This window comes from Sinohyriopsis cumingii, chromosome 5 (assembly GCF_028554795.1).
Source record: "Sinohyriopsis cumingii isolate HCF-2022 chromosome 5, ASM2855479v2, whole genome shotgun sequence".
NCBI classification, from domain to species: Eukaryota; Metazoa; Mollusca; class Bivalvia; order Unionida; family Unionidae; genus Sinohyriopsis; species Sinohyriopsis cumingii.
The window spans coordinates 119,108,818-119,133,172 of NC_142965.1; the positions used below are offsets into that span (position 1 = coordinate 119,108,818).

Here is a 24,355-nt window from a genome sequence, read left to right on the forward strand (position 1 = left end):
ATTAAAATAATTAGCATAATTATGATTATCTCATTTCGTTTAGCAGGCGCTCTCGAGATAGTATGTACTTCTGACAGAGGTGTGTGTGTGTGTGTGTGTGTGTGTGTGTGTGTGTGTGTGTGTGATTTGGAATTTTTCACGTAGCTTTAACAATTTTTCAGTCATATCGCTACGATGTCTGCAAGTGTGACAGTTTATAGTCATGTCTAGCACGGGGGCATCATGCTGCAGACATGTAGCATGATGTCCCCCATCCAGTCACATCATCCTGACACCAGGCCAACCAGTCATAACCTCTTAATGCTGAGCGCCAAGCGAGGCAGCTGTTAGTACCATTTTTGTAAGTCTTTGGTATGACTCGACCGGTGGTCGAACCCACGACCTCCCGCATCAGAGGCGAACGCTCTAACAACTAGGCCACCGGAGCAGTAAGGTGTAAGGTGAAGTATAACACATACATTGGAGAGAATGTTGACATGCCCCTATGTTTCTTTCATGTACTGTGACTGGAATTTATTTGGATATTGTACTTGTGGAAACTCTACATGATCTAAGCACACATCTAACTAAAATAGCTGCTAGCGTGTAAACAAAACTATCAGCTTATTTTTTCTTTTGTGATTTACCTCTGATGTCCAAGAAGTGAAAATGGCCAAGATGAGCTAGCAGATTTTATACATGCATATCTTATGTACGAGTATTGTATATACTCTGTAATCCAGATTACGTCCATCCATCAATCATTACCAAGGGAAATAGCAGTTCTTTTAACAACATATGAGACACGAAAAGTCTTTTCTGAAGAGCTAGCACAACCAGTGAGGAAAACTGGGGAAATTATTTTTCTATAAAAATCTAACAATGTATAAATTACGAAACTGTAGAGTGCCACATTAAAACAAATAATTTGGAAAATTTGTGCAGTGTGTTGTCTTATATCATCATTTATGATGATCTCAACAAAATGATATATTAACAGTGATGCTATGCATGAAAACAAGCTAATTATGTTTATTTTACTCTTGCGTACACAATATGTCTTGTGGCAGTATTCTATATTTAATGGCTTTAATTATGTGGAAATTAGAAACTGTGGAACACGTGAATGAAGTCAGCTTAAAAGCTTTTGCATTAAGTGAAAAAGAATATAGTGAAAATGTTTATTTTCACTCATGTGATCTATGTAATGGCGTTCTAGAAATATTATATAATTTATGACAGCTGTAAGGTGAAGTGGAGATAATAGTTGCATACTTCTATGTTACTTTCATTTACTGTGGCTGAAATTTATTTGGATATTATTCTCGCGTAAATTGTTCATGATCTAAGCACACAGCTAACCAAGATGACTGCTCCCATGTGTAATATACTTGCTCCATGTATTTAACAAGAATTCTATTTTTCTCACTCTTTTCTCTAAAGTTTGCTAATAATTGTAATTGTTCGGCAGACAGTTCAATGTGGATGAATTGAGAAATACTCAGTTTCATTGAGCACAATTGGGTTATAGAGAATTACAGAGGAATCTGAATCCTTCCGCGAAAATGAGCACTACTTTCTCAGCAACATTATCTACTCACGAAACCGATAAATATCAACTATCAAGTGATCACAGCAGAGATCACCACGGCTAAATAAATGATAATTGCTCCAATATGAACTAGTGTGAACACAAACTCCATACTAAGGACTTCATGAGCATTGCTTGAAAAGTGATGGTGTGCTCATTTGAGTCTGTAAATGTTATATATGTTATGAACATTAGACAGTCCCTCAATGTAACGTCTAATATATTTATACTAAGTGATAATGTTGACCAGCGGCCCATAAGTATCGACACTTGGCTGACTATGAATGACATTTGGCGATTCGTTAATGTGCGCAAACATGATCTGACCTTTTACGTCGTATAATAATAATAATAATAATAATAATAATAATAACAAAATTGTTAATTGCATTGTTGTTACTATTCTTCTTTTCCACAGGTTCTTGATGGTATTGTTTTGATTAATCCGTGTGCGGGTGTGTGATTTGGATTTTTAACGTAGCTTTAACAAGTTTTCAGTCATATCGCTACGATGTCTGCAGTGTGGCAGTTTCTAGTGATGTCTAGCGCTGGGGCATCATGCCGCAGGCATGTAGCATGATGTCCCACCCAGTCACATTATCCTGACACCAGGCCGACCAGTCCTAACACTAACCTCTTAATGCTGAGCGCCAAGCCAGGCAGCTGTTAGTACCATTTTTGTAAGTCTTTGGTATGACTCGACCGGGGATAGAACCCACGACCGCCCGCATCAGAGACGGACGCTCTAACCACTAGGCCACTTGAGCGGTCTGGTTAATCTGTAATAAATAACTGTTATGATGAGTGATGCTTTTTATAGCAGATCTGACTTTTTTTTCAATTCCTAACTTTTTAGGCTGTCTGTATTTTGTTTGATATCACTTCTGTGTTCCTACCACAACTGCTATGATTTCTGCCTTCACTTTCGCGACTTTCTCATTTCTCTGGCCAGATTGCAGTCCTTTTCTTGTTCCTTTCGATGATCGAGTTCTCTGGTACTGCTGTCTAAAATGTAGGTCAGATTCCTATCCTTGCCCGCCATTGATCGGAGCTCATCTACTGTTTCCATTGATAGATCTAGACATCGAAATCCAACAGGATTTTCACTATTCTGTTCTTTGATCCCTTTCTCTGCCTAGTTACCGTAGCACTTGCGTGTTCACTCCAGACTACATTAAGTACATAGTTGCTTGTGTGCGTTTTAGCTGGTTTGTTGTGCCAAGACAAGTGGTGATTGTCGATTATCATAATTTATTTATTTACTAGTAGTAGCAGCAGCAGCGTAAGTAGTAGCACCAGTAAATAAAATATTATTATTATTATTATTATTATTATTATTATTATTATTATTATTATTTACACTAAAAAGCCTTCAGCCTGTCTTCATAATCAGACCTCTGCCTGATAACAGCCTGAAGAGTAAACGCAGTAACCTATATAATATCGGAGATATGGTGGGGATGGTGATCGTAGGACAAACATCAGTTGATCATGTGATCAATTATCATCAATGCTCATACATTTTATACAGTTAAAGGTCCGTTTTTGTGAAATGTGATAAGAACAAATCATAAACATATTACTGTAAAATGAATTTAGAAGAAAAGGAAATAGAAAGATGATGATATTTCATGAACTGTTTTATTGAGGTAGTAACACGTGTCTTAGGTCATACAGCCGGCATCCTGCCTAATGGTTTTGATATGCTGGTCCAAATATTTCTGGCTTTGTGCCACATCGATCCGTATGCCCGCACTCCACACATTGATTTTTGTGCGCATAACCGCACGGGCAGCCAAAGTTCTGACAGCACGCACAGTCAGCACGTGTCGGTTCAAACAAACAGAAGCACCCAGTAAACTTGGCCGTCCAACCGTCGATGCCATATTCTGGGGAGGGTTTCTCTAAAGAAAGAATTGGAGATAGTCCTATGTCAATTGTTGAGGCTTGAATAAATAGTAACACAAGAAAGAATGAAAACATATGAACTTATGGTTTAATAGAATCAAGTCCAAAAATAATTCAAAAATAATCAGAGAATAAAATTTTAGTAGTCCTAATAACAAAACGTTCTACTGATTTCACGTTCGAATCCCGACAAAGAATCCAAGATGGAAGACGATGACATATGCGGCAATCTGTAGTGTTGAAGTATACAGTTCCTTGTAAAAATAAAAATTATCACTCCGGTTTCTGATAACTGAATAATTTTTTATATAAATAAAACTGTCCTTGTTCCACAATATTGCACGAGCACAGGTATTTTCCAGAAAAATAATGGAATTAATCCTTTTGAATCCAAGTAATTTGAAATAACTCCAAACAGCACAACATACAACTAATACTTTAACAGCCCAGCTTATACTGAAATTAATCCTCCAAACCATAGGCTATATAGGCTTTATAAAACGTAAACAAGGCTCACGTGATCATCTTCTGGAAGTTTATAGAAGCAAGTACTTGTTACAGATCACGTTTACCCAGAGTGACCATGACGAAAATCAATCATTTTTACTCTAAGAAATAAAAAAATTTAAAAAATGTTTATATCTAAAAGACTAAGTTCCATCATGGTCTTGGAAACAACCAATCATTTTAAAATAAAATAGAACTTTTTTTCGAAAGTTGCTACAAATTCTGAAACAAGGTCAGGATTTATTTAGATCATCAACACCTGGTGTTTATAAACTAACATTCAAAGTCAAACTATTTTCTATAAAAAGTATCATCTCTAGTGAATAAATTTACATGACAATATCAAGTAATGAAAAATATATAAAAAATTAAGACTGACAAACAATTAAATTGAAATAAATAGATATTAAATCAGATACAATTAAATCAAATATACATAACAATATTACATGTACGTAGATTATCTTTCACATCACTAATCAGCATAATTCATTTCTAAGCTTTTTAACTGATTCTGGAATCTGTTATGGTATTATGTAATATCTTTTGCATTTATGATCTAATTTTTTTAAAATTCGTTCGAGACTGTTACTAATATTTTTAACTCTTTAATTCATTGGTTAGTACACTATTAAAAGTATACGTATACTTCATCGTAATAGTTCTTTTGGTGGATAGGTCGATCTAAGGTGAAATCAACAACGAAGCCGGTCAATAATGGCACGCGAGTTTGAACATGGGTTACGTAAACGAGCGTGGAATAAAATGTACACTTAACCCGTAGAAAACTGCTACGCGCGCTCTAGCACTTGATTGTTTCAGTGAGATTTGAAGGTCAGAACGGGCCTGTTTATGTTTATCGCTGCTCGAGTTGTGTTGAAATAATAAGATTTAACTGTTCGGGAAATTCTCGTAAATCATAGTTGAGTAGCTGAAATGGAAAAGGACACTTTACAATGAAGATACACGCACCGTGTTTATTCTTTCTGTTATACGCAGCTGTAGTAAGAGTCAGAGAGGAATTTGTGATTTATGTATTGCTGGATATAGCAGAGTAAATAATCCTTGATTTAAACAGTCAGTGCTTTGGGATTATGTGGTTATATTCAAGGACTTGAATATTTAATTTATTCAATCCGATCATGTGGATCATTCAGGGACTTCATTGAGATTCTTCGTTCACAAGATTACATTGAAGAAATAACATCTGAATTAATAATTGTGTTGAATTCAGTGTTATCACGGTAACACATAAACACTATAAAAGCTTCGTTCGGAATACCTTAGAACAGTTTCCTGATTAGTGCGAAATCGATAGTTCATTATTATAGTCTGACTCTACATCCCCGTTTGTTTGTAAGCCCCTACCGATTTAAAAAACGAGAACGTTTAATGTGATAAAAAGTATACAGAACTAAGTCAGTTGAATCATTGATTTATAATTTCTAACCTGACTGTGACCATGATGGCACTAATGCTGGCATCACCATTTCATGCTTAACGGACTTTCCATACTAACACGGCACCATATTGCGTACACTATAGGCTAGTTTATTTCTATCAGACAACATAATGACGTAGTTCATCCTGTTCGGCAAATGCTGAATAATTGCGTAAATTACATAACGTTGAGAGTTTGGAATTATATCCCTCTGCATACATGAACATAGAAATTAAACCGCTTGTTAAATCCACATGAAAAGCAAATTTGTAGTTGTCATTATTTTCCTTTGCTTGATTCGACATTGTAAATATCTGAAGCAGAGGATTTATGTATGGACATCTGTAGTCGTGATACACCCCTTTGCTGAAAATGGATTTGTCCAGAAATGGGAAATGGATCCGAGCATGTCCGTCTATTACACTGAAAACTTACGTTAAGCATGAAACGCGCATAAGATGACGGTATTAGGGCCACTCTACTCAGAGTCACGTTAGAAACTATAAATCAATGAATGAATTGACTAAGTTCCTTGCACTTGTGGGGGGGGGGGGTATGGGGGGGGGGTACAAACAAACGTATTATCAGACTATAGGATTACATTCAAGAAATGCATACACTGTACGTTATTTTAATTATTTCACTTTGTTTGACTATATATTTTATTTAAATAAGTTTATATTTTGGAAACTTTAAGTCTTGTTGAATTTACCGTGTCCTGTTACTTACGTTTAAAGCCCCTAGACGTAAGCCATTAATGGTTTCACTACACTAAGTGGGCAAATGAATTGTTATTGCATGATATTGTAAACCCTACGAAAATCATTAATATTTTCTCTAATTATTGCGGGAGATTTGCTGAAGGTTTATTGTATTAAATGGAAAACAGATTTAAACTCTAGACCGAAAATGAAAGTTTAGAAGGATCACCCGCTAGGCTCTGCGTAGGATGACTAAATAAATAGGTATGAATCAGCCAGCACCATAAAGGTCATTTGCATTAAAATGTCCACTTGTCATTAGCATGCAACTAAATTTTAGAAAATGCAGTATGTATAGATATGTACGTACGCGCGCGCGCGCGCGCGCGTGTGTGTGTGTGTGTGTGTGTGTGTGTTCTATCCGGTTGGTGACTAGTATAAATAGGATTTGCCTTAGTGAAGAAAATATAGAAAAGAACTTAGCGTATTAATAATAAAGTCTTTACATATATGTAAAGAACTGCAACACAGACAATTCGAGGGAAAACTTATTAGTTTATTTGGTACTGAAAAGATGAAGAAAATATATTTATTCCGATCAAGAAAGTACCGTATATTGATTGTACCGACTGCAAGATATACATTTTGATGCATGCACTAGAAAACAAATCTAAAGGACCTCCCATATCCGAGGCGGACGCTCTAACCACTAGGCCACCGGAGCGGTCTAAGTGGATTGTGCATATTCCGTATAGCCCATACAATCTGCACCGCATATACTCACTTATAAGTCTGATACAGTTACACATACCCAGATGTACCGATGAATTATATGCACCGATATATCTGGGTCTACTTAGTTCGTTATGATTAATCAGCGGAACAAACAGCATAACTCCGATCTATGGGCGATGACAGATCGGGGGCGATACTGCCTGCCGTTGGGTCAGACTTTATGAGCGGGTACATGCGGTGTGTTATCTTCACTACCGGTAAGGGAAATGTACCTGATTTTTATATTTTGTACACGTGTGGATAAGTATATATCGCCATTACTAATTTCCATCTAATAACATTTGACCATATTCATCTGACTATATGTAAACTATAATATAGCATGTTTTCACGCATACACGTGCTGGTGTGTTTATTTCTCTACCGTTGCATTTAGGGTAACGGCGCGAGTACGAATACATTCAGCATAAGTCGGTAAAGACAAATATATTAATTTGCTTATATTATCTCAAGACCCATCTTCGATAGCCAAAGTGCTTATCTACACCTTGGCGGATCGATCAGATATTTCGGTGTTTCGGGTCTGTGAATTTCATTGGATGCGGTGGCAAGCAACTACAGCCACTCAAAATCAAGTTGCTCAAATTTGAACATTGTTTCCACATGATACAAACACGGCGAGCACACAATGGACTATATTATCTATAAGCAATTTTTCACTGCCGGTCCGTGTTTGTAAAAATACATACTTTCGCTCAAATACACATATAATGGCTTCTGTCGGGTAAGTAGCCATGCTTTCGATGCTACACTTACAATGTATCCTTTTGGAGTCAGTTGCCGCCAGCATTTTCAGCCGGTGTACAATGCACCGTTGTTACGCGTTATTGGTTAGTTGGCATTACATACTAAGTTAGCAGTGTATCCCCCAGGGGTGTAAAATTGAGGGTACAAAAAAAAAATTTGGTGTCAAAACTGGGGGTCAAATAAAAAATGTGGGGGCAAAAAATGCGCTGACAAATTTTCATACGACTTTTCAAGCTTGAAATAGGATATTGCAACTTGCACAACATACTCTCTCTCTCTCTCTCTCTCTCTCTCTCTATAACCGCTCCGGTGGCCTAGTGGTTAGAGCGTCCGCCTCGGATGCGGGAGGTCGTGGGTTCGATCCCCGGCCGAGTCATACCAAAGACTTACAAAAACGGTACTAACAGCTGCCTCGCTTGGCGCTCAGCATTAAGAGGTTAGTGTTAGGACTGGTCGACCCGGTGTCAGGATAATGTGACTGGGTGGGACATCATGCTACATGTCTGCGGCATGATGTCCCAGTGCTAGACATCATTATAAACTGCCACACTGCAGACATTGTAGCGATATGACTGAAAAACTGTTAAAGCTACGTTAAAAATCCAAATCACATCACAACTCTCTCTCTCTCTCTCTCTCTCTCTCTCTCTCTAAACATACAAATACACCAACACGCACAATTAACAAACAAATGCATTGTCCATTTAAAGAATAATTGTACTAGTTCATTTTTCTTTTAAAGTCGTACTTTTAACAGTCTCCTCAAGCAATATTATAGCCCAACACATTACATATAAGCCAATACAAAAAGCCAAATAAATCTTTCTAACCAAATGGGAGTTCATTTACTGCTTTTCATAAAATGTATACTATCATAGGTTTCATTGTACTTCGTCCTAAAACACATTTATCCAAATATCAAGGAGGCTAACGATTCATCTTCTGTCTAATAAGTTACACGTGAACTTTAAGATCTTTCTTTTATTGCAGCAAAAGTTAAAAACCAACAAAATCTGCAATGACCCGCTGTCTTTGTAATCCAAATAACGCATTTGTCTCTGCAAGTTTACTGATTTCTTTGTTGTGAAATAATGTCTTGGGTTATAATGTGTTCTCCATATATCTTATGGCGAACGAGGGCAGAGTTTTGAAAATTCTAAAATCCTGTCACAAAAGGATTATTCACTTTTGCAGTCAGAAGTCACACCGGTAATCATAATGAATGTGCCGTATTCCAGTCAAGGGAATTATTTTCTCCATTTTTCATTAAAGTTAGATCCACAGTTACTATTTTGTGTTCTGCTTCTTTCACTTTCTTCGCTAATGCTTTTTAGAGCATGATGTTTAATCTGGTGATCACTTTCTAGTGCAACAAGCCTTGAGATTAAACATCCAGATGACAGCTTGCTGAGCTCGATGGAAATCGCGAGAAACTCGCGAGATTAGGGGAAGCTACTCCGTCATAACATTGCCTATGCTAGTCTGGTTCATTGTTTTATATGTTCACTGCGTTGCACTTTGCTATACGAATAGAGGAACGCAAGGCAGGGAGCAAACAAAGCGGGGAACCAGTCAATGCCTATACTCGGAAGTATATACGATGACATCCATTGTCCAATGCATTGGGTATTAAATAAATCCTGATGATATTATGAAAATCCTTTGCGTCAAAAAAAAAAAACGCTCGGCAACAAAATGTGTGCGTCAATTTTCTCCAACGTGCGTCCCTGACGCACAACCGTACGTAAAGGGAAACACTGATACTAAGGGAGGCAAATAAATCCAATCGATGTCGCTAGGACAAGGAACTAATATATCTGCTGGATCCGCCAAGGTGTAGATAGGGTTAACGTATCAGAATTTGGCTAGCGAAGATGCTCAGGACTTGGACTTTACTGCAGCACACTTTTCAAGTGTGTAATAAACATTTTTTTTATTAAACAACCCATAACTTTACGTGATATTTGCCAAGATAGTTCATTTTCTATCTTGTTTTCTGTCTCAAAATTAAATAAAAATAATAAGCATTACCTTTAACCAAAATGTCTTTAGACACCCTGATGACAATTTCATTTTGAAAGTCAGAGGGTCCAGATTATGTATAGTAATAAATAATTATTTTGTTATATATTTCACGGAGTATATAAAGGATTGCTTACTAAGGGAATCTGTTGTGTTCCACATTTTCGGATTTTACTGATTTTCGCCGATAAATGTCTTTAAAAAAAATAAAGAATTGGGTTTTACTGATTTTCTTCCATTTATCAAATCCCACATTCTCCATTTTTCCTGGCATTTATTTTTTCTTAAACACTGACTCCTTTCGAGATTGTTGCTTTCCACAACTACGAGATTGATGCAGTTCACTCCTGAAACGCAGGTGGACAAATAAAAACATTTGATGTTTCGGGCCTATTTCTACGTTTCTATTAACAAAAGAGTAACCAAAAACCAATAATTAAAAAAACAACTTTCTTACTTTAATTAAAAACCTTTTTGTAAGGCAATGACTAATGTTAGTAAATGTGTTTATATTATTAATTGTTTTAAAGATCATCCCCTTTTTTTACCGATTTTGAGTTTTTTAATTTATTATTATTATTATTATTATTATTATATATATATATATATATATATATATATATAGAGAGAGAGAGAGAGAGAGAGAGAGAGAGAGAGACAGACAGACAGACAGACAGACAGAGACAGAGACAGAGAGACAGAGACAGAGAGAGACAGAGAGAGAGACAGAGAGAGAGAGAGACAGAGAACCCGATTTAATGCTTGGAAAAGAAAATATACACTGACAACTTCTCTGGTATTTGTAACATAAAATATATATCGAAAATGCGAAACACAAATAATCTTCTAAACTTTACCCATTGTAGAAAAATGAAAAATCAGAGCGAAACGAGCTGTTTTACAAATTCTACAGCGAGTTCGCGAGACAATACAGTACAAGAAAGCGAAATCAACTATCCAAGACTGGTACGGAAATACAGAACAACAAACCAAAGTTGACTATTCAAAACTTGCAAGGAAATACTATATCACAAAGCAAAGTCGAATATCCAAAACTGGAAAGGAAATACAGTACAACAAGCAAAGTCGACTATTCAAGATTGACAGGATATTTACTGGAATCGGAATTGTAATAAAAAATTTGCTGGGAAAAAATACAATGAAAACAAATTGATTAGAGACACAAAAGTCCCATGTTGTTTAGAATCCAATCAAAACTTACCCTGTCCGCAACTGTCCATATCGTCACATTTACTGCACATGTTTTCAAATCCCTCTGGACATTGGCACGCACCATCCTCGCAGCACGCACAGTCCATACGACCGTTGTTGAAAGAGCAAGTACAGTCAGTGGAGTTTCTACGAAAAAATATTATACATACGAGTATTATTTGGTGAAAATATGTCTTATGCAGATGTCTTTTAAATAATTCTTTGCTTCATTTTAAATGGTTTCGACCCAAAAACAAATATCTTGTAGTTTCCGTTGTTTGTCATGACCACATTAATTACTTCTGCACACCAAAAATGAGGATAAAAATCCAAGTGCTATATATGTGGATATTTCTGACAGTATGGCGTGGTAGTGTCAATTTATTTTATAGACCAATTTTGAATAGGGGATCAAAATGATTAAGATTCGTTTAATTTAAATATACAAATATTCTATCAGCTTATAACAGGCACTCTGCAAGCACGGTTTAATGGAGTGACGTGTTTAATGGTGTGACGTGCTTAATGGTGTGACGTGTTTAATGGTGTGACGTGCTTAATGGTGTGACGTGTTTAATGGTGTGACGTGCTAAGTGAGGCATGTATAACGGTGTGAAGTACTGTGACGTACTAAGGGATGTGTGTTTTGGCATGAAGTACTAAGGGATGTGTGTTATGGCATGAAGTGCTAAGGGGTGTTTAATGGTGTAAAGTGCTAAGTAAGACATGTTTAATGGTGCGAAGTGCTAAGAGAGTCATGTTTAATGATGTGAAGTGTTAATGCAGACATGTTTAATGGTGTGAAGTGCTAAGCGAGACATAATAATGATTTGAAATGCTAAGGGAGACATTCCTATTGGTTTGAAGTGCTACGGAAGACATGTTTACATCCTTCATGATGATTTTCTTTTATTAAAGCCCAACAAATTATAAATATTTCTATGCGTCCAAGATCGGGATGTTTAATTTTCGATACTCCGACATTAATAATCAAACAGAGACAAGCTTTGTTATATCAAATAATTAAGCTACACCTTGAAAAGAATAGAATAATTTATCAAGCAACGTGACCTTTATTTCAAATGCGTATTCATCAAAACACAGCAGATTTGAGAGGAAGCAAAGTAAAGAAAGCAAAAAGAGGTATGTTACTGTAAACAACAACAATGGCAACAGTGACGATGACAATAATGGCCTTGGAAAGACATGGAAACAGTAATACCTTGTCCAGACATCCGGTCGCGGCAGTATTTGACCTCCAAGAGGGGCGATATTTGGAGTGTCCACGGTAGGTGTGGACGATGGTGGTAAGTGAGCTGAACAAAAGAAACAAAAACCGCATATGAACTACGAATTTTCAACAGAAATGCATAAACGTGCATGAAGAAACCCTCACATCAGCCAGCTATAGTTTTCAATGGCTATTGTGTCTGGTACGGGGTAAAAAAAAAAAAAAAAAAAGGCATATATATTGTCTATTATTGTTAAAATCACAACTATTCTAGACTAAATTTTCAATACTGATTTATAATAATCTGTATCCTTGATTGTTGCCTATTTAATAACAAGTCATACAAGAGAGAGAGAGAGAGAGAGAGAGAGAGAGAGAGAGAGAGAGAACGAGAGAAAGTTTTAATTCTATCGTCACATCTCAACCTTTCAAGAAGGAAACACCCCAAATTTACAAGTGAAGATACTTTACCCTTCTTAAATTACCTGCTTAAGCTCGAATAAACAGTAACAAAAGAAAGAGTGAAAACAACAAGCTATGACAAAAATAGCAAATAACTTATTTCCCTGGAGAAGAAAAAAAAAATAAACACCGCAAAAATGAGAAGGTAATAACTTACGATTTTTAAGAATCAAATTCAAAAATAATCCAAGAATAATCCACGAATTAAATTTTAGAAGTCCTAATAATTAAATGTTTTAATGAATTCAAGTTAGAGTCCCGACGAAAAAAAAAATCTAAATTGGAAGGTGATGACGTATACTGTAGTCGGTATAGAGCTGATGTGTACAGTTCTTTGTGAAGCACAGAAAATAATATTCCGGTGTTTGAACTGCGAATAAAATTTAAATAAATATATATCTTTGTTCAATAATTCTGTATGAGCACTCAAATATTTCCAGGATAAAGAATTATCCTTTAGAATCCAAATAATTTGAATAAAAATTAAATTGTAACTCCAACTGACACAACAGACACTTTCCAGTGCAAAGTAAAAGCCCCGACTGAGAAATATTTCTATGAACAAAGATTATACAGTAACTTGAAACGCAAAACAGATTCCCGGATGAGGGTCAACTCTTCAGAATCATCGAGAAGTATATGCGTCTAGTAGCGCGTAGTCCCAGTATGACCTTGACAAAAACCAATCATTTTAGTCTAAGAATAGGACTTTTTAAAAGCTTTTTACTCGTCTCAGTGATTTTTGAATTAAGGTCGAAACTAGGTCAGATTAAGACACAAAGTTCGGTGTTTACGATTAAGTCAGGCCAAACTGAATTTTTTGGAAAATATTAAATTTCTATTAAATCAAATTACATTATTTTGATATATAATGAAATTAAAAATACTTTTTTTATATAAAAACTTAACAATTAAATTAAATCAAATATAAATTAAATCAAATATACATAACACCCTGTAAATCACTTTCTCCTAACAATATTTTGTGACATAAATCACTTGATGATTGAATTCTTGCAATGGATACAGCTCCTTACCATTACTTAGAATAAAATTTCTTTCCAAGAGTGAGAGAAATATTTTGAAATAGAAAAAGAAATTCACGAAAACAATGCAGTGATTGTATATGCATCAACGACTGGCTTTATATATTGAAATGGTATAATTTTTTGTGTAATTGTTTATTCGATTACACATAAAGTATGAAATAAGGTCTCGCTCAGTTTAAACTTACAGAAGCCGCCTCCAACTTGTGTCCAACCGGTTGGGTTAGTGGCGGGATTGCATATTCCTTTGAGTGTGATCGCATCTAATTCCCCGGATGTATAACACTTGTCGCTTATTAGACATGTGTTCAGCTGTACAATTAAAACGAAATTGCAATAAGAAAAAAATTGTTATTTTGCTAATCATAATTATTCTCTTTAGCAGAGGTTTCATGAGGACTAAACCCGGATTGATCATTATATATTTTAATTATTAAAAAATGCAGAAATCTGTTGTATTGTTGAATGTTGTTCTAATACTAAGAGATTTGAAAACAATCCTCCTTTTGCAGTTTTACTGGGGGGGGGGGGGTTTACAGCTTTTGTGACATCATAAATGATGGATATCTGAGTTTTGGAACAAAATGTGACGAGGTTGGAGGGGTCAAATATCTGACAAAATTGCTTGACGTGAAATGGGCACCCGCACATAGGGGTAAGGGGTATGGAGGAATCCCCCCCCCCCCCGGAGTTCACCTATAAACTTGTTTTGGCCTAAATCCATAAATCTTAATAGCTGACCATTACATGTTTGTCCCCACCCACCCTCTAAAATAAGTCTTCGGGCTCCCCCGTGTCAACATTTTTGATGACCCTTAATACGCTAGAACAAACTTTATAATAGTAATGAGTTAACTCCCATCACTTTCTTAGTTTTATCATGAAGAAAATATTTCAAAATAATGAATTCGGACCTACTAAACTTATTTTACACAAACTTTTCACGGGCATCTTTGTAAGTTTTTATTCTCGTGTCATCTCGTATGATTCAGATGCATTTCCAATCTTCATCAAGTGAGTACCAAACATTTGCTGAACAAATTAAATACAGCAACAATGGTAATGCTAGCAGAACGCTGAAGTAATGAAAATTGTTGACGAAACGAAGGCCAATAAGTATATAAAAATGTTGGACGTTGAAAGATGATTCAAGGGTGAACACCTGCATACGCCAGCATTTGCAATGTCTAAAATCGATACTATTGCCGATAATGTTGCCTGAAGTTAAGAAGAACGTCCAAACTTCGAAAAGTTTGCCGCATGAAAATGACAGTTTCAGTTGGCTGGAAACATCTCACAGGAGCTGGACCTTCTGATATCCAGTAGAGTCTTAAAACACCATCGATCTACTATATATGTATGTGTATTACTCGTATTACTGTAACGGCAACTTCCCAAAACAATTAAGACAGCGTCTCCGCTGTATCAAAGGAGAATAAAATTACCCTGCATGAATTTAATTAATGAACAAATGGTAAAGAAGCTACACAATGCAAAAACGAAATCAAACAATATTTGCACTGGGTCATGAATTTAAAAGATGGCTGGCTGTGAATGACAAGAAAAACTACAAGTGCACGCTGATACAGCCAAAGTCCATCTGCACATGTATTTTCGGTATGTGTCCTGTGATGATTTTTTTTTTACATTCTTTTTGTTTAATAGATACTCGCGAATAGTATTAATTGGCTGATTGATGCAACTGCTATCCAGTGTTTTGTTTTGAGCTTTTTTAATTTTTGATGTCAGCTGAAAAATAAGTAGAAGATTCGTGTCAGTCATTGTTGACCACGTGGTTCAGACGAGTTCGCTGTACGGGAAATGTGACATTGTTACGAATTTTGTCAAACAAACGTTACAGGAACTTGCATCGGCGTATTTTATTTTTCTAAAAGTAATTTTACTCCCTGCCGCTGGGGTTGTGTGTCTTAATTTGGTCATTGACAGTCTTTATGTCCGTCCTTTCGCCAATATAAAGCTAGGTTTCACGAATGTGACCCATACATGTATGGATATTCTAAATCAGAGGCGGCGTATATTGTACGATAATACCGAACAAAATCTTACATAACAAAATGAAGCCAATACCTTCTGTTTACAATGTCCCATTTCATCACATTCTATGCATTTGCCATTGTAAATGACGAATAATTGTTCCCTGCTGTATTCTTGGCCATGGTTAGAAATTGATATATCGTAAACTGTCACTGGCTTTTCTGAAAAGAAAAATGTTTTTGTAATCATTATTATTTTGTGCTGCAGAGTGAACTGTTTCATATCATACGAGTACTCTAAAGCGTTTCATAATGAAACACCATTTAGGACAAATTCAGGTTAAAGTTAGAAGCAATGTTTCATTTTTACTCAAATTTTAAAGTATGCTTTATTTATTTATTTATTTGTTCTAAAATATGTGCGACGTGCTACTCAGTGAATTATATATGTTTTCACAGTTAAGATTTTCGTTGATTTCGTAGTTGCTTTAGACCATAAATTTAAATAGTAACCGAACATCTATTTATTCATCTGTGAAGACAGTGGAACCTGGATTCTGACTAATATGTCAATTTTGAAAATACACATTAAATTAATACCCATGAGAGACAAAAATAATCACAGCATTTAAAGGATTTAAAAAGGAAACAATTGAACATTTCGGCATTCGAGTTAGATAACTTAAACTGGACTATAAGTTAAACAATTAAATCAGATTAAATCAGAAAGAATCACCATTGCGATGGGGCTTGGAGGTCAGTCAGAAGTTACGCCATGCAATCTAAAGCTAAAGACACCAAAACAGTCAGAAAATGATAGAATCTTATGTTGATGTATAATTCAACACCATTCTTCAGCTTCGAGAACATAGCAGGAAATATAATGATATTTTATCAAAAAGAACAGATCCGATCGTGTAATTCAGATTTCAATCCCCAAGCGCCTTAGAAATCCATTGACAAACAACTTTCATACAAGTGAAGTTTGGATTCTACAACATACTGAAATCGGTTGTTTGTCATTCCACTGTATAGAAGACTCTGCCGAAGAAATATTCAAGATAAGAAAAATTGTGTGTTTACTCGAACAGAACCACCAGAGTAATAATCGTTGTTATAAATCGTGCCCTTCTCTGCAACTTCTTAATGACCTTCGTTCAAAACAGTATACCTGCGACTGATTCAGAATTACGGAAAAGTCTTTGATCTGACTGAAACAGCAGCTTAAATCATCACCTCGATTATACATGATCCAACAACTTTAAAACGTTTATTTTAACTACCGTGAAGATGTTGACACGTTAATGATTACAGATCATAGAGGTGCTAAAGAATACTTATCATAATGTAATTAATCTAGGGTATGCGCCATTTGTATTTACGCCACCATTTTATATATTTATTACATTTGTGTGATCACTTGTTTGATTATGGGAAGTTGGTGTTGGGGAAATATTCCTCAGCCCACGTAATTGGACAATTGCTAGGGGCAAACGTTACAGAGTGCAGTCTTGATGAGATTTCATGATGGCATGGTTAGTTTATTAGTGAGTTCAGGTCAGAGCTGCATAAGTGGGCCTTCGCCCAAGTAGTTCTTATTAAAATCTAATTGATCATAGAGATGCCATTGATATATTGCGAAATGATGCTTCAAATCATGGTTCGACTGACTCAGGGGTAGAAGAGTAGGAAAATATATACTGGTATTTGGTGTCTGGGTAAGGAGAAACTATGCAGTTGTGAAGTTGGCATGCAATTGTGAAGTTGTGATGCAGATATGAAGTTGTGATATTTGTGATCATTGATTGACTGGAAGAAAATTATTTAAAGACTTTGCGCGTTGTTAGAACATTCAGTAGACAATAGTTGCTGTCGAGAAGTCTTTGGAAAAAGGGGGAAAACAAGTGACTTCTAGTAGAATTCTCGCTCGGTAAAGAGACTCCTTTTGCATATTAATTACGTAACCACCATATCTCTTTTATCCTCGTCGAAAAGTGACTGTCATGATCGTCGTTTTTACACCAAATACAGACATTTGTTTGCGAGCGTCTTTTCAAACAATACTATGTTATTCAAAGAGCCAAACCATGTACAAAAGCAAAACATGTTACTGTCACAATGACAAAAACAAACCTCATTTATCGGAAACATCTAAAGTGTACATTCTCGTGACGTTTTCATGTCTGGTATTACTAATTTTTTAGAAATGAAGAGTGAAAGATTCTTTGTTAGATAATAAGATAAATGCCGTACCTCTTACTTCATCTGTTGGTATTTTGCATTTCACATTATTGGATGAAATAAACCCCATCGGGACCGTTTCTTCTTTGAATGTCTGGAAAAACCCTTCCGTGACGAACTGTCAGTTTAAAAAAGAGTTGTTCTTTTTTCATACTTAAGGGTTAGAACAATGCTTAAATTTCACATGGTGATACATTATTGGATGACCCAATATGTACGATTGAATCCAAATTCTCTTTGTTCTTAAATTGAATTACTTACAACAGTAGATGAATTAAAACTTACTTGCTTGATCTTTAATTCATCCGTAACTTCTGTGGCTACATGTTACATTTAACAAAAGTAATTGCTCCGTGTGGGTGAGTGGGTGTGGGTGTATTAGGGGGCTACAATTTAATTCAATTTGATGGTAAATATTTCGTGATATCTTCTAGAATTTACTCAAAAGGGAATGTGGATGAATTATTTAGGAGATTTCACATTCTTGCAGTTCTAACAAATTTTAATACAAGTAAAACCAATCCATCATTTGGAGTGAAGGGTATCTGATAAACACCGAATAATGGATTCGTCTAGAAAATGTAAGAATATTAAATGCAAATAACTATAAATTAAACCAGATTCGCTGAAATCTGACATTTGGGTTCTTTTATTTCGAAGCTTACCTTGTGAAGTTTGCATGTGCTTTCGTTTGAGTTTAAAATATTCTCTCCGATAATTGTCGGGTTGGTACACTCTCTCTTTTCAGAGTCACATATGTGTCCTCTGTAATAACACATAGATATACATCAGAGAGAGAGAGAGAGAGAGAGGCATATTCAGGAGACGTGCAGATGTATATCTGAACTATTTAAGTGAGAAAGGACTGACTGAATTATACTAAAATAAGTAGAACCTTTCTATTGACTACCGAAACTATCAAATAAAACTCAAACGATGTCTATACGTAAGGTTCTTTTTTATGTCTATTTTAATGTATTTTCGAACCATTCTAATGCATATTCAACTATTCCGCTGTATACACGAACTGATACAGCTTAATATGTATACAAACTGGCATGGCCTGTAATAGGACTGTGACACTGTCCAGCTGAACTATATCATCAACTAATAAACTTTCCAGATATCTTATGTCTATCACACTATTATTGGAGTCAACAACTATTCCAGATCCATGACGCTACACAAATTTACAGGACCTAAAGGTTTCCGAAACGTTTTCCATGCGTATCTTAGCATTTCCGCTTTATGAAGTAGTGTGTGTGTGTGTGTGTGTGTGTGTGTGTGTGAGCAGAATCAACAGCTCTAGCTACTACGTATACTCAGATTCAGCAGGCGGGGATACATTAAGTCTGACTCGATGGTTCAGATGTTCTAGTGCATATAAATAAAAGCATAGTTAAGATGTGCTCTGATAGTATGTCTCATTGTAACAATTTTAGAGTATCGAACACTTCTAGAACTGTGTGATCTAGAGTGAATTTCGCCTACCGATCTGAAGGCTGGACTTAACTTTAGGTTTTGAATCCAGCGAAGTGGTTGACTTAAACTTAGGTCTGATCTTAAATTGACCATTATATCGTCTAAAGTCTATAATTAACTTACGACCTATGTTGGTGAAATTGGGTCCTATGGATTTGTAAAGTTATACAGATTAGAGCTAGAGCTAGCAGTGAATCTCCAACTCAGAAGGACATGATCAAGCGTTAAGCTCTAAGGCGTCATCAGATTTGGGATATTTAGTTCCCTAGATGTCTTAAGGTGTGTTACGTATTAAGAACAAAATAAAAACATCCTACGTCCTCTTGAACATTATCAGATATTCAGAGAGTGTTTCCCTTTATCTTTTATTCATTCCATTATTGACGAATTTACCAGAAAAGGTTATCTTGTATTCTATATTTATGGAAGAAGTGACTAATAGCGGTTCCTTAAGCACCATATCAACCTTTGAGCCGTTGAAGACGCGGCGTTTTAAGTACTGGAACATGATGCGAAATGGACGTAGATTTATGTTTAGCTGCCAGAAAGAGAAGAAAGGAAATAGAAAAAATAAGGAAAGAAAACGGAGATTATTTTGAACTATACCCAACAATCTCCTTGATTGAAGGCGGCTGCCGTTTGTCGATGGAACAGTCCGCTCCCTCAAAATAGTAGTTGCACTGGCACTCGCCGTCAATACAGTCTCCTTGTCCGGAGCAAGCGCCGGTACATTGTTTTGATTCTGGGGCTGGGCTAATAGTTCCGTTCCTTTTTATATATGAATCAGGATGGGTGAGCTTTTCGTGGCTGCAGGTTTCAAGAACATCTTGGAGAGCTGAATTGGCGAAGCTGAGGTCATCTGTGATCTGGATGATAAATGTTGATTCTGATTGTACTGTCCTTTGATTTTGGTGTGAGGATAGTACACTGTATCGGGTATCAGATATGATAACCACAGTAACACTTGGTTTTACCAAGACATACATACCCTTGCATGCACGAATATCATGTATGGTGGGATCCTAAAATTTACGCAGTCGAAAAAAGCACATGGACAGTTTTAAAAAAAAAGTTTTTTTTTTTACAACGGCACTTCTAACACATTATTGCCACTATCATGCCTATGACATGTGAGCTAAGTTCTTTGCCCAATGAAACCAATATCAGCTGGCCTTGGCGGGTATTGAGCCCGCGACCCTTTAATTATTACATTAAAGTTCTGCAAAAGTGAACCACCACTGTTATCTTGAACATGATTATTCGTTGCAATAAAGTAATTATCTGATAATCACAAATGTTTCGGATATTAATCATGAATGAATGGTGTAGATATAGTGGAATGCTAGACCTGGCAATTCACTACTTTCATTTAAAACCCATAGCATCCTTCGCGGAGATTTACTCGTTTCTCATGAATATTCATAAACTTGCTTACCCAATAACTGAAAACGCAACTAAAAGTTTGTCGCCTGTGTGATCCAACATGACCTTTCACGCTATTTTATTGAGCCAATCAAAAGTTTTTTCTCCAATAACTGTCACTCTTTGATAGATAAAATTGGAACTTTAATTGTTGTGTAGGAGAATTTACACGGTGTTATTGATGGCGTAATTTTGTTTATGCATGCTCATATCACATGCAGCAAAAGGTGATAAAGGAAAATAATGGATTTCCACCCGTGTCTTACAACGCTTAGGGTACTAAATTATTTCGCAATCAATAAAACTGTTATACTTTATGTCAACTGTTTGTCAAAATTTCTGCCAGGATTATTATCTTTTCAGTAAAATCTGCACACGTTTTTAGAGACAGACATTAAAGAAAGTTAGTAATGGACAACAGTAAAAAAAATAGGATGAATAAGAAAGAATATACTTATCGAAGATTTATGAGACTTTCAGATGTAGAAGATTTTAGCTCTTATAAACCATCCCTTTTCCTCTACGAGTGCTGGAGAATGTGGTCTGAGCTCCAGGGATGGTAAGGATATATTAAATAATCTACTATGAAATTTTAACCGTGGTTCACCAGTGATGCCAAAAATGTGAAAAACTGGCAAAATTTCTCACTGTACCTTAAAATGAAGAACAACATATCTACATTAAATTTCTCACTATACCTTAAAATGAAGAACAACATATCTGCATTTACCTTAATGTCTTCCACACACATATCTATGGCGGGTTTAATGTCAATGTTTAATGTCGCGACACACATTTTGACGGTAGTCGAATTCAACAGTCTCTGCGTGCAGTACTTGGTAACGTATGTTTCGTTCAGTCGACTTGGAGTCGGGAAGTTTCGTATTACCACTGTCTCGTTAACTGCAACGAGGATGCGTGTGCAATATACAATTATATTACCAGATAATACATGATGAAATTGGAATCGATTGAAATTAGCATATTTAAATCAAAGAAATATATAAAGAGATATATAGTTATATTCGTTTCTGGTTAGATAAATAGGTTTAAAAAAACGGTATAGGTTCAAGGTTTGAAAATCAGCGAAAATGTTGTGAAAACTGTTAACTGTCAATACTCAAAATATACAATAGTGTGTGGAGTCTTGAGGATGAAATCACGGTAATTGAAACTGAAATCTATCTTTTATTTATTCCTTTAATTTAATCTTAAGACATTTAATAAATGCTATCATTGTACATACACTTGTTGGTACAAAAATATACTTGACAATTGAATTTTGCTTGACTACACATCAAAACTTTATAAGGAATATGGTTTTCAGTACTGGTCCTAATGCAGTTTGACTGGAGAAATACGGACATTCGATGGAAATTTAATTATACAAAGAAAATTCAACTTCATTAAACTACAACCGTACTAATATAGTGTTACTTGTTTGGAATATCGATATTTTTTTTATCTCAATACGATATATCGTATTGGATGCGATATAGTTTAATGTATGCATGTAAGTATGTATGTATGTATGTATGTATGTATGTATGTATGCATGCATGCATGTATGTTGCATGTATGTATGTATGTATGTATGTATGTATGTATGCATGCATGCATGTATGTTGCATGTATGTATGTATGTATGTATGTATGTATGTATGTATGTATATGTATGTATGTATGTACGTCAGAATTAACACGAAAATAAATTTTAAACAAAGTATTCGTGGCTTACAGGACTAATTCATCAAACTTTCTGAAATACGGCAAATACGTGCACGCTCTTATCTCGAATACGTATGGTCACAGCTATCTCTCATTATATCATTGGTAACAGATGCAATATATTTTACATTACAACTCGTGAGTGCCGTATTGCGATACTAAAACAGAACATGAGAACAAAATATGATGATGTTATTTTGAAAACACTTTTAAATAGGATTGAGCAGGCGGAGGGGATCAACATGACCAGTGGGCGGCCAGACAAAGGTGGAAAAAAACAGACACAAAAATACGTGAAACGGTTGGAATGAGCAACGCATGGTAATATAAACTATATGGTACACATCGTGATGTTTTTTATGTACAATAAAATGTGAATTTATTTGATATTTTAGCCAGAATATGAGCAACATGGGGGGGTGGGTAATCGACCAAGTGAAAATGACGCAAACAAAATATGCAAGGCTCTGTTTCAGTCGCCAATCGTTGTAAGAAAAACTTGTACATAGTTAATCATTATATTGTTTTAAGCAAAAGTAGACAGTAGAGGCTGAGCTTTTTGTATGTGCCAGTTTAGTTGCCAATTTATTGCCAGTTATTTTTGTTTATGCCAGTTTATATCAATTCATGGGGTCCCTGCATGAGGTACCCTTAAATGAGGTTTTCTCATTTTTCCAATTACTGCTTTCATGCGGTCTTTTCATGGGGTACAATTCAATGGGGCCTGTTTTTTACATTTGGATTTTCCATGTATATCTGGCTGTATCTTTCGTGTATTTCTGGCTAGATTTATTTTTCTGCCTATTTTTGGGATCATTACATCGACTGTCTATTTTTACCATAAAGGGGTGGGGGAAGTTGTTTCCCCTTTATAGTCACATGAAAATACCCCCGGTGAATTCTTAGATAAGAAACGAAATCATTGAAATTAAGAAGGTTGTCCACAAATTTCGCGCTCCCCATGGTTCTACGGTCAACAGAATACGCACTGATTTCTGACAATTTTTTGCACACCCACCTCCCGGAAAACCCGAGGTTGTGCAAAACCGCACCACCACCAGTTTCGACCAAACTCGAGAATGTTTGTAAACAGCCTGCAGAAAAATGGGTGGTTTTCGTAGAGAATATATCAGTATATTATTTGTGAACAGACATATATACAAACATATATAACATTAAACATGCACACACATTTAGATTGAAGAATTTATTTATCAAGTATTCTAGTAATTTTAAAATTTGTATTCAATGTAACAGGTACAGATTACTCTAACTAAAATATAATTATCGATATTTACTTTGTAAAATCTCATCGAGTTATTAATAGTGCATAGGTATTTAGTGTCTTCAACCACGTGACCGTGTTGTGGGGAAACACTGCGTGTTATTAATCGCGCATATGTATTTTTAGCGCAGTCACCTACATGACCAGGGCATTGTCTAAATTGTGAGTATAATTAAGATCAGGTAATTTATTGCAGTTAGAATAAAATTATGTTACGTTACTATAATACAGTAAAACCTTGTATATCTGTTGACTTAGTGATTTGTAATTAAATCGTTATTGTAATAATTATGAGTGATTCTGCGCTTGCTATGGAATCTCCTACGGCAAAATCTTCTTCCAATCCGTGATTCTGTAAAATAGCAACTACAACAATACCAGCATGATTATGTGGAATTTACAGAGAGTACAGAACAGTTATTTAAACCAGTCACAAAAACCGCTAAAGGTCTTCATCCGTCGTAGGAACAAACCGCTAAATCAACCAAACATATAAGAAAGAACTAAAAACAACCAAGAAGATTCTCAAAGGGCTTCCAGCTAAAATAGTTGCTGCTCAAC

The 24,355-nt window shown here is 35.7% G+C and overlaps 1 protein-coding gene across 1 annotated transcript in view; it reads right to left on the reverse strand.

Annotated features, from left to right (window-relative positions):
* Window positions 1-3,195: 3,195 nt before the first annotated feature.
* The window catches only part of LOC149800063 (von Willebrand factor D and EGF domain-containing protein-like), an 84,292-nt gene continuing 63,132 nt past the window's right edge, over window positions 3,196-24,355 (reverse strand). The window contains exons 16-24 of the mRNA XM_089959615.1: window positions 21,512-21,684; window positions 19,966-20,225; window positions 18,543-18,642; window positions 17,890-17,995; window positions 15,731-15,858; window positions 13,831-13,954; window positions 12,126-12,219; window positions 10,914-11,050; window positions 3,196-3,474 (exon numbers count right to left, since the gene is read on the reverse strand). Of these exons, the coding sequence (XP_089815741.1) occupies window positions 3,260-3,474; window positions 10,914-11,050; window positions 12,126-12,219; window positions 13,831-13,954; window positions 15,731-15,858; window positions 17,890-17,995; window positions 18,543-18,642; window positions 19,966-20,225; window positions 21,512-21,684 (1,337 nt within the window). The 3' untranslated portion in view covers window positions 3,196-3,259. The remainder of the gene's footprint in view (window positions 3,475-10,913; window positions 11,051-12,125; window positions 12,220-13,830; window positions 13,955-15,730; window positions 15,859-17,889; window positions 17,996-18,542; window positions 18,643-19,965; window positions 20,226-21,511; window positions 21,685-24,355) is intronic.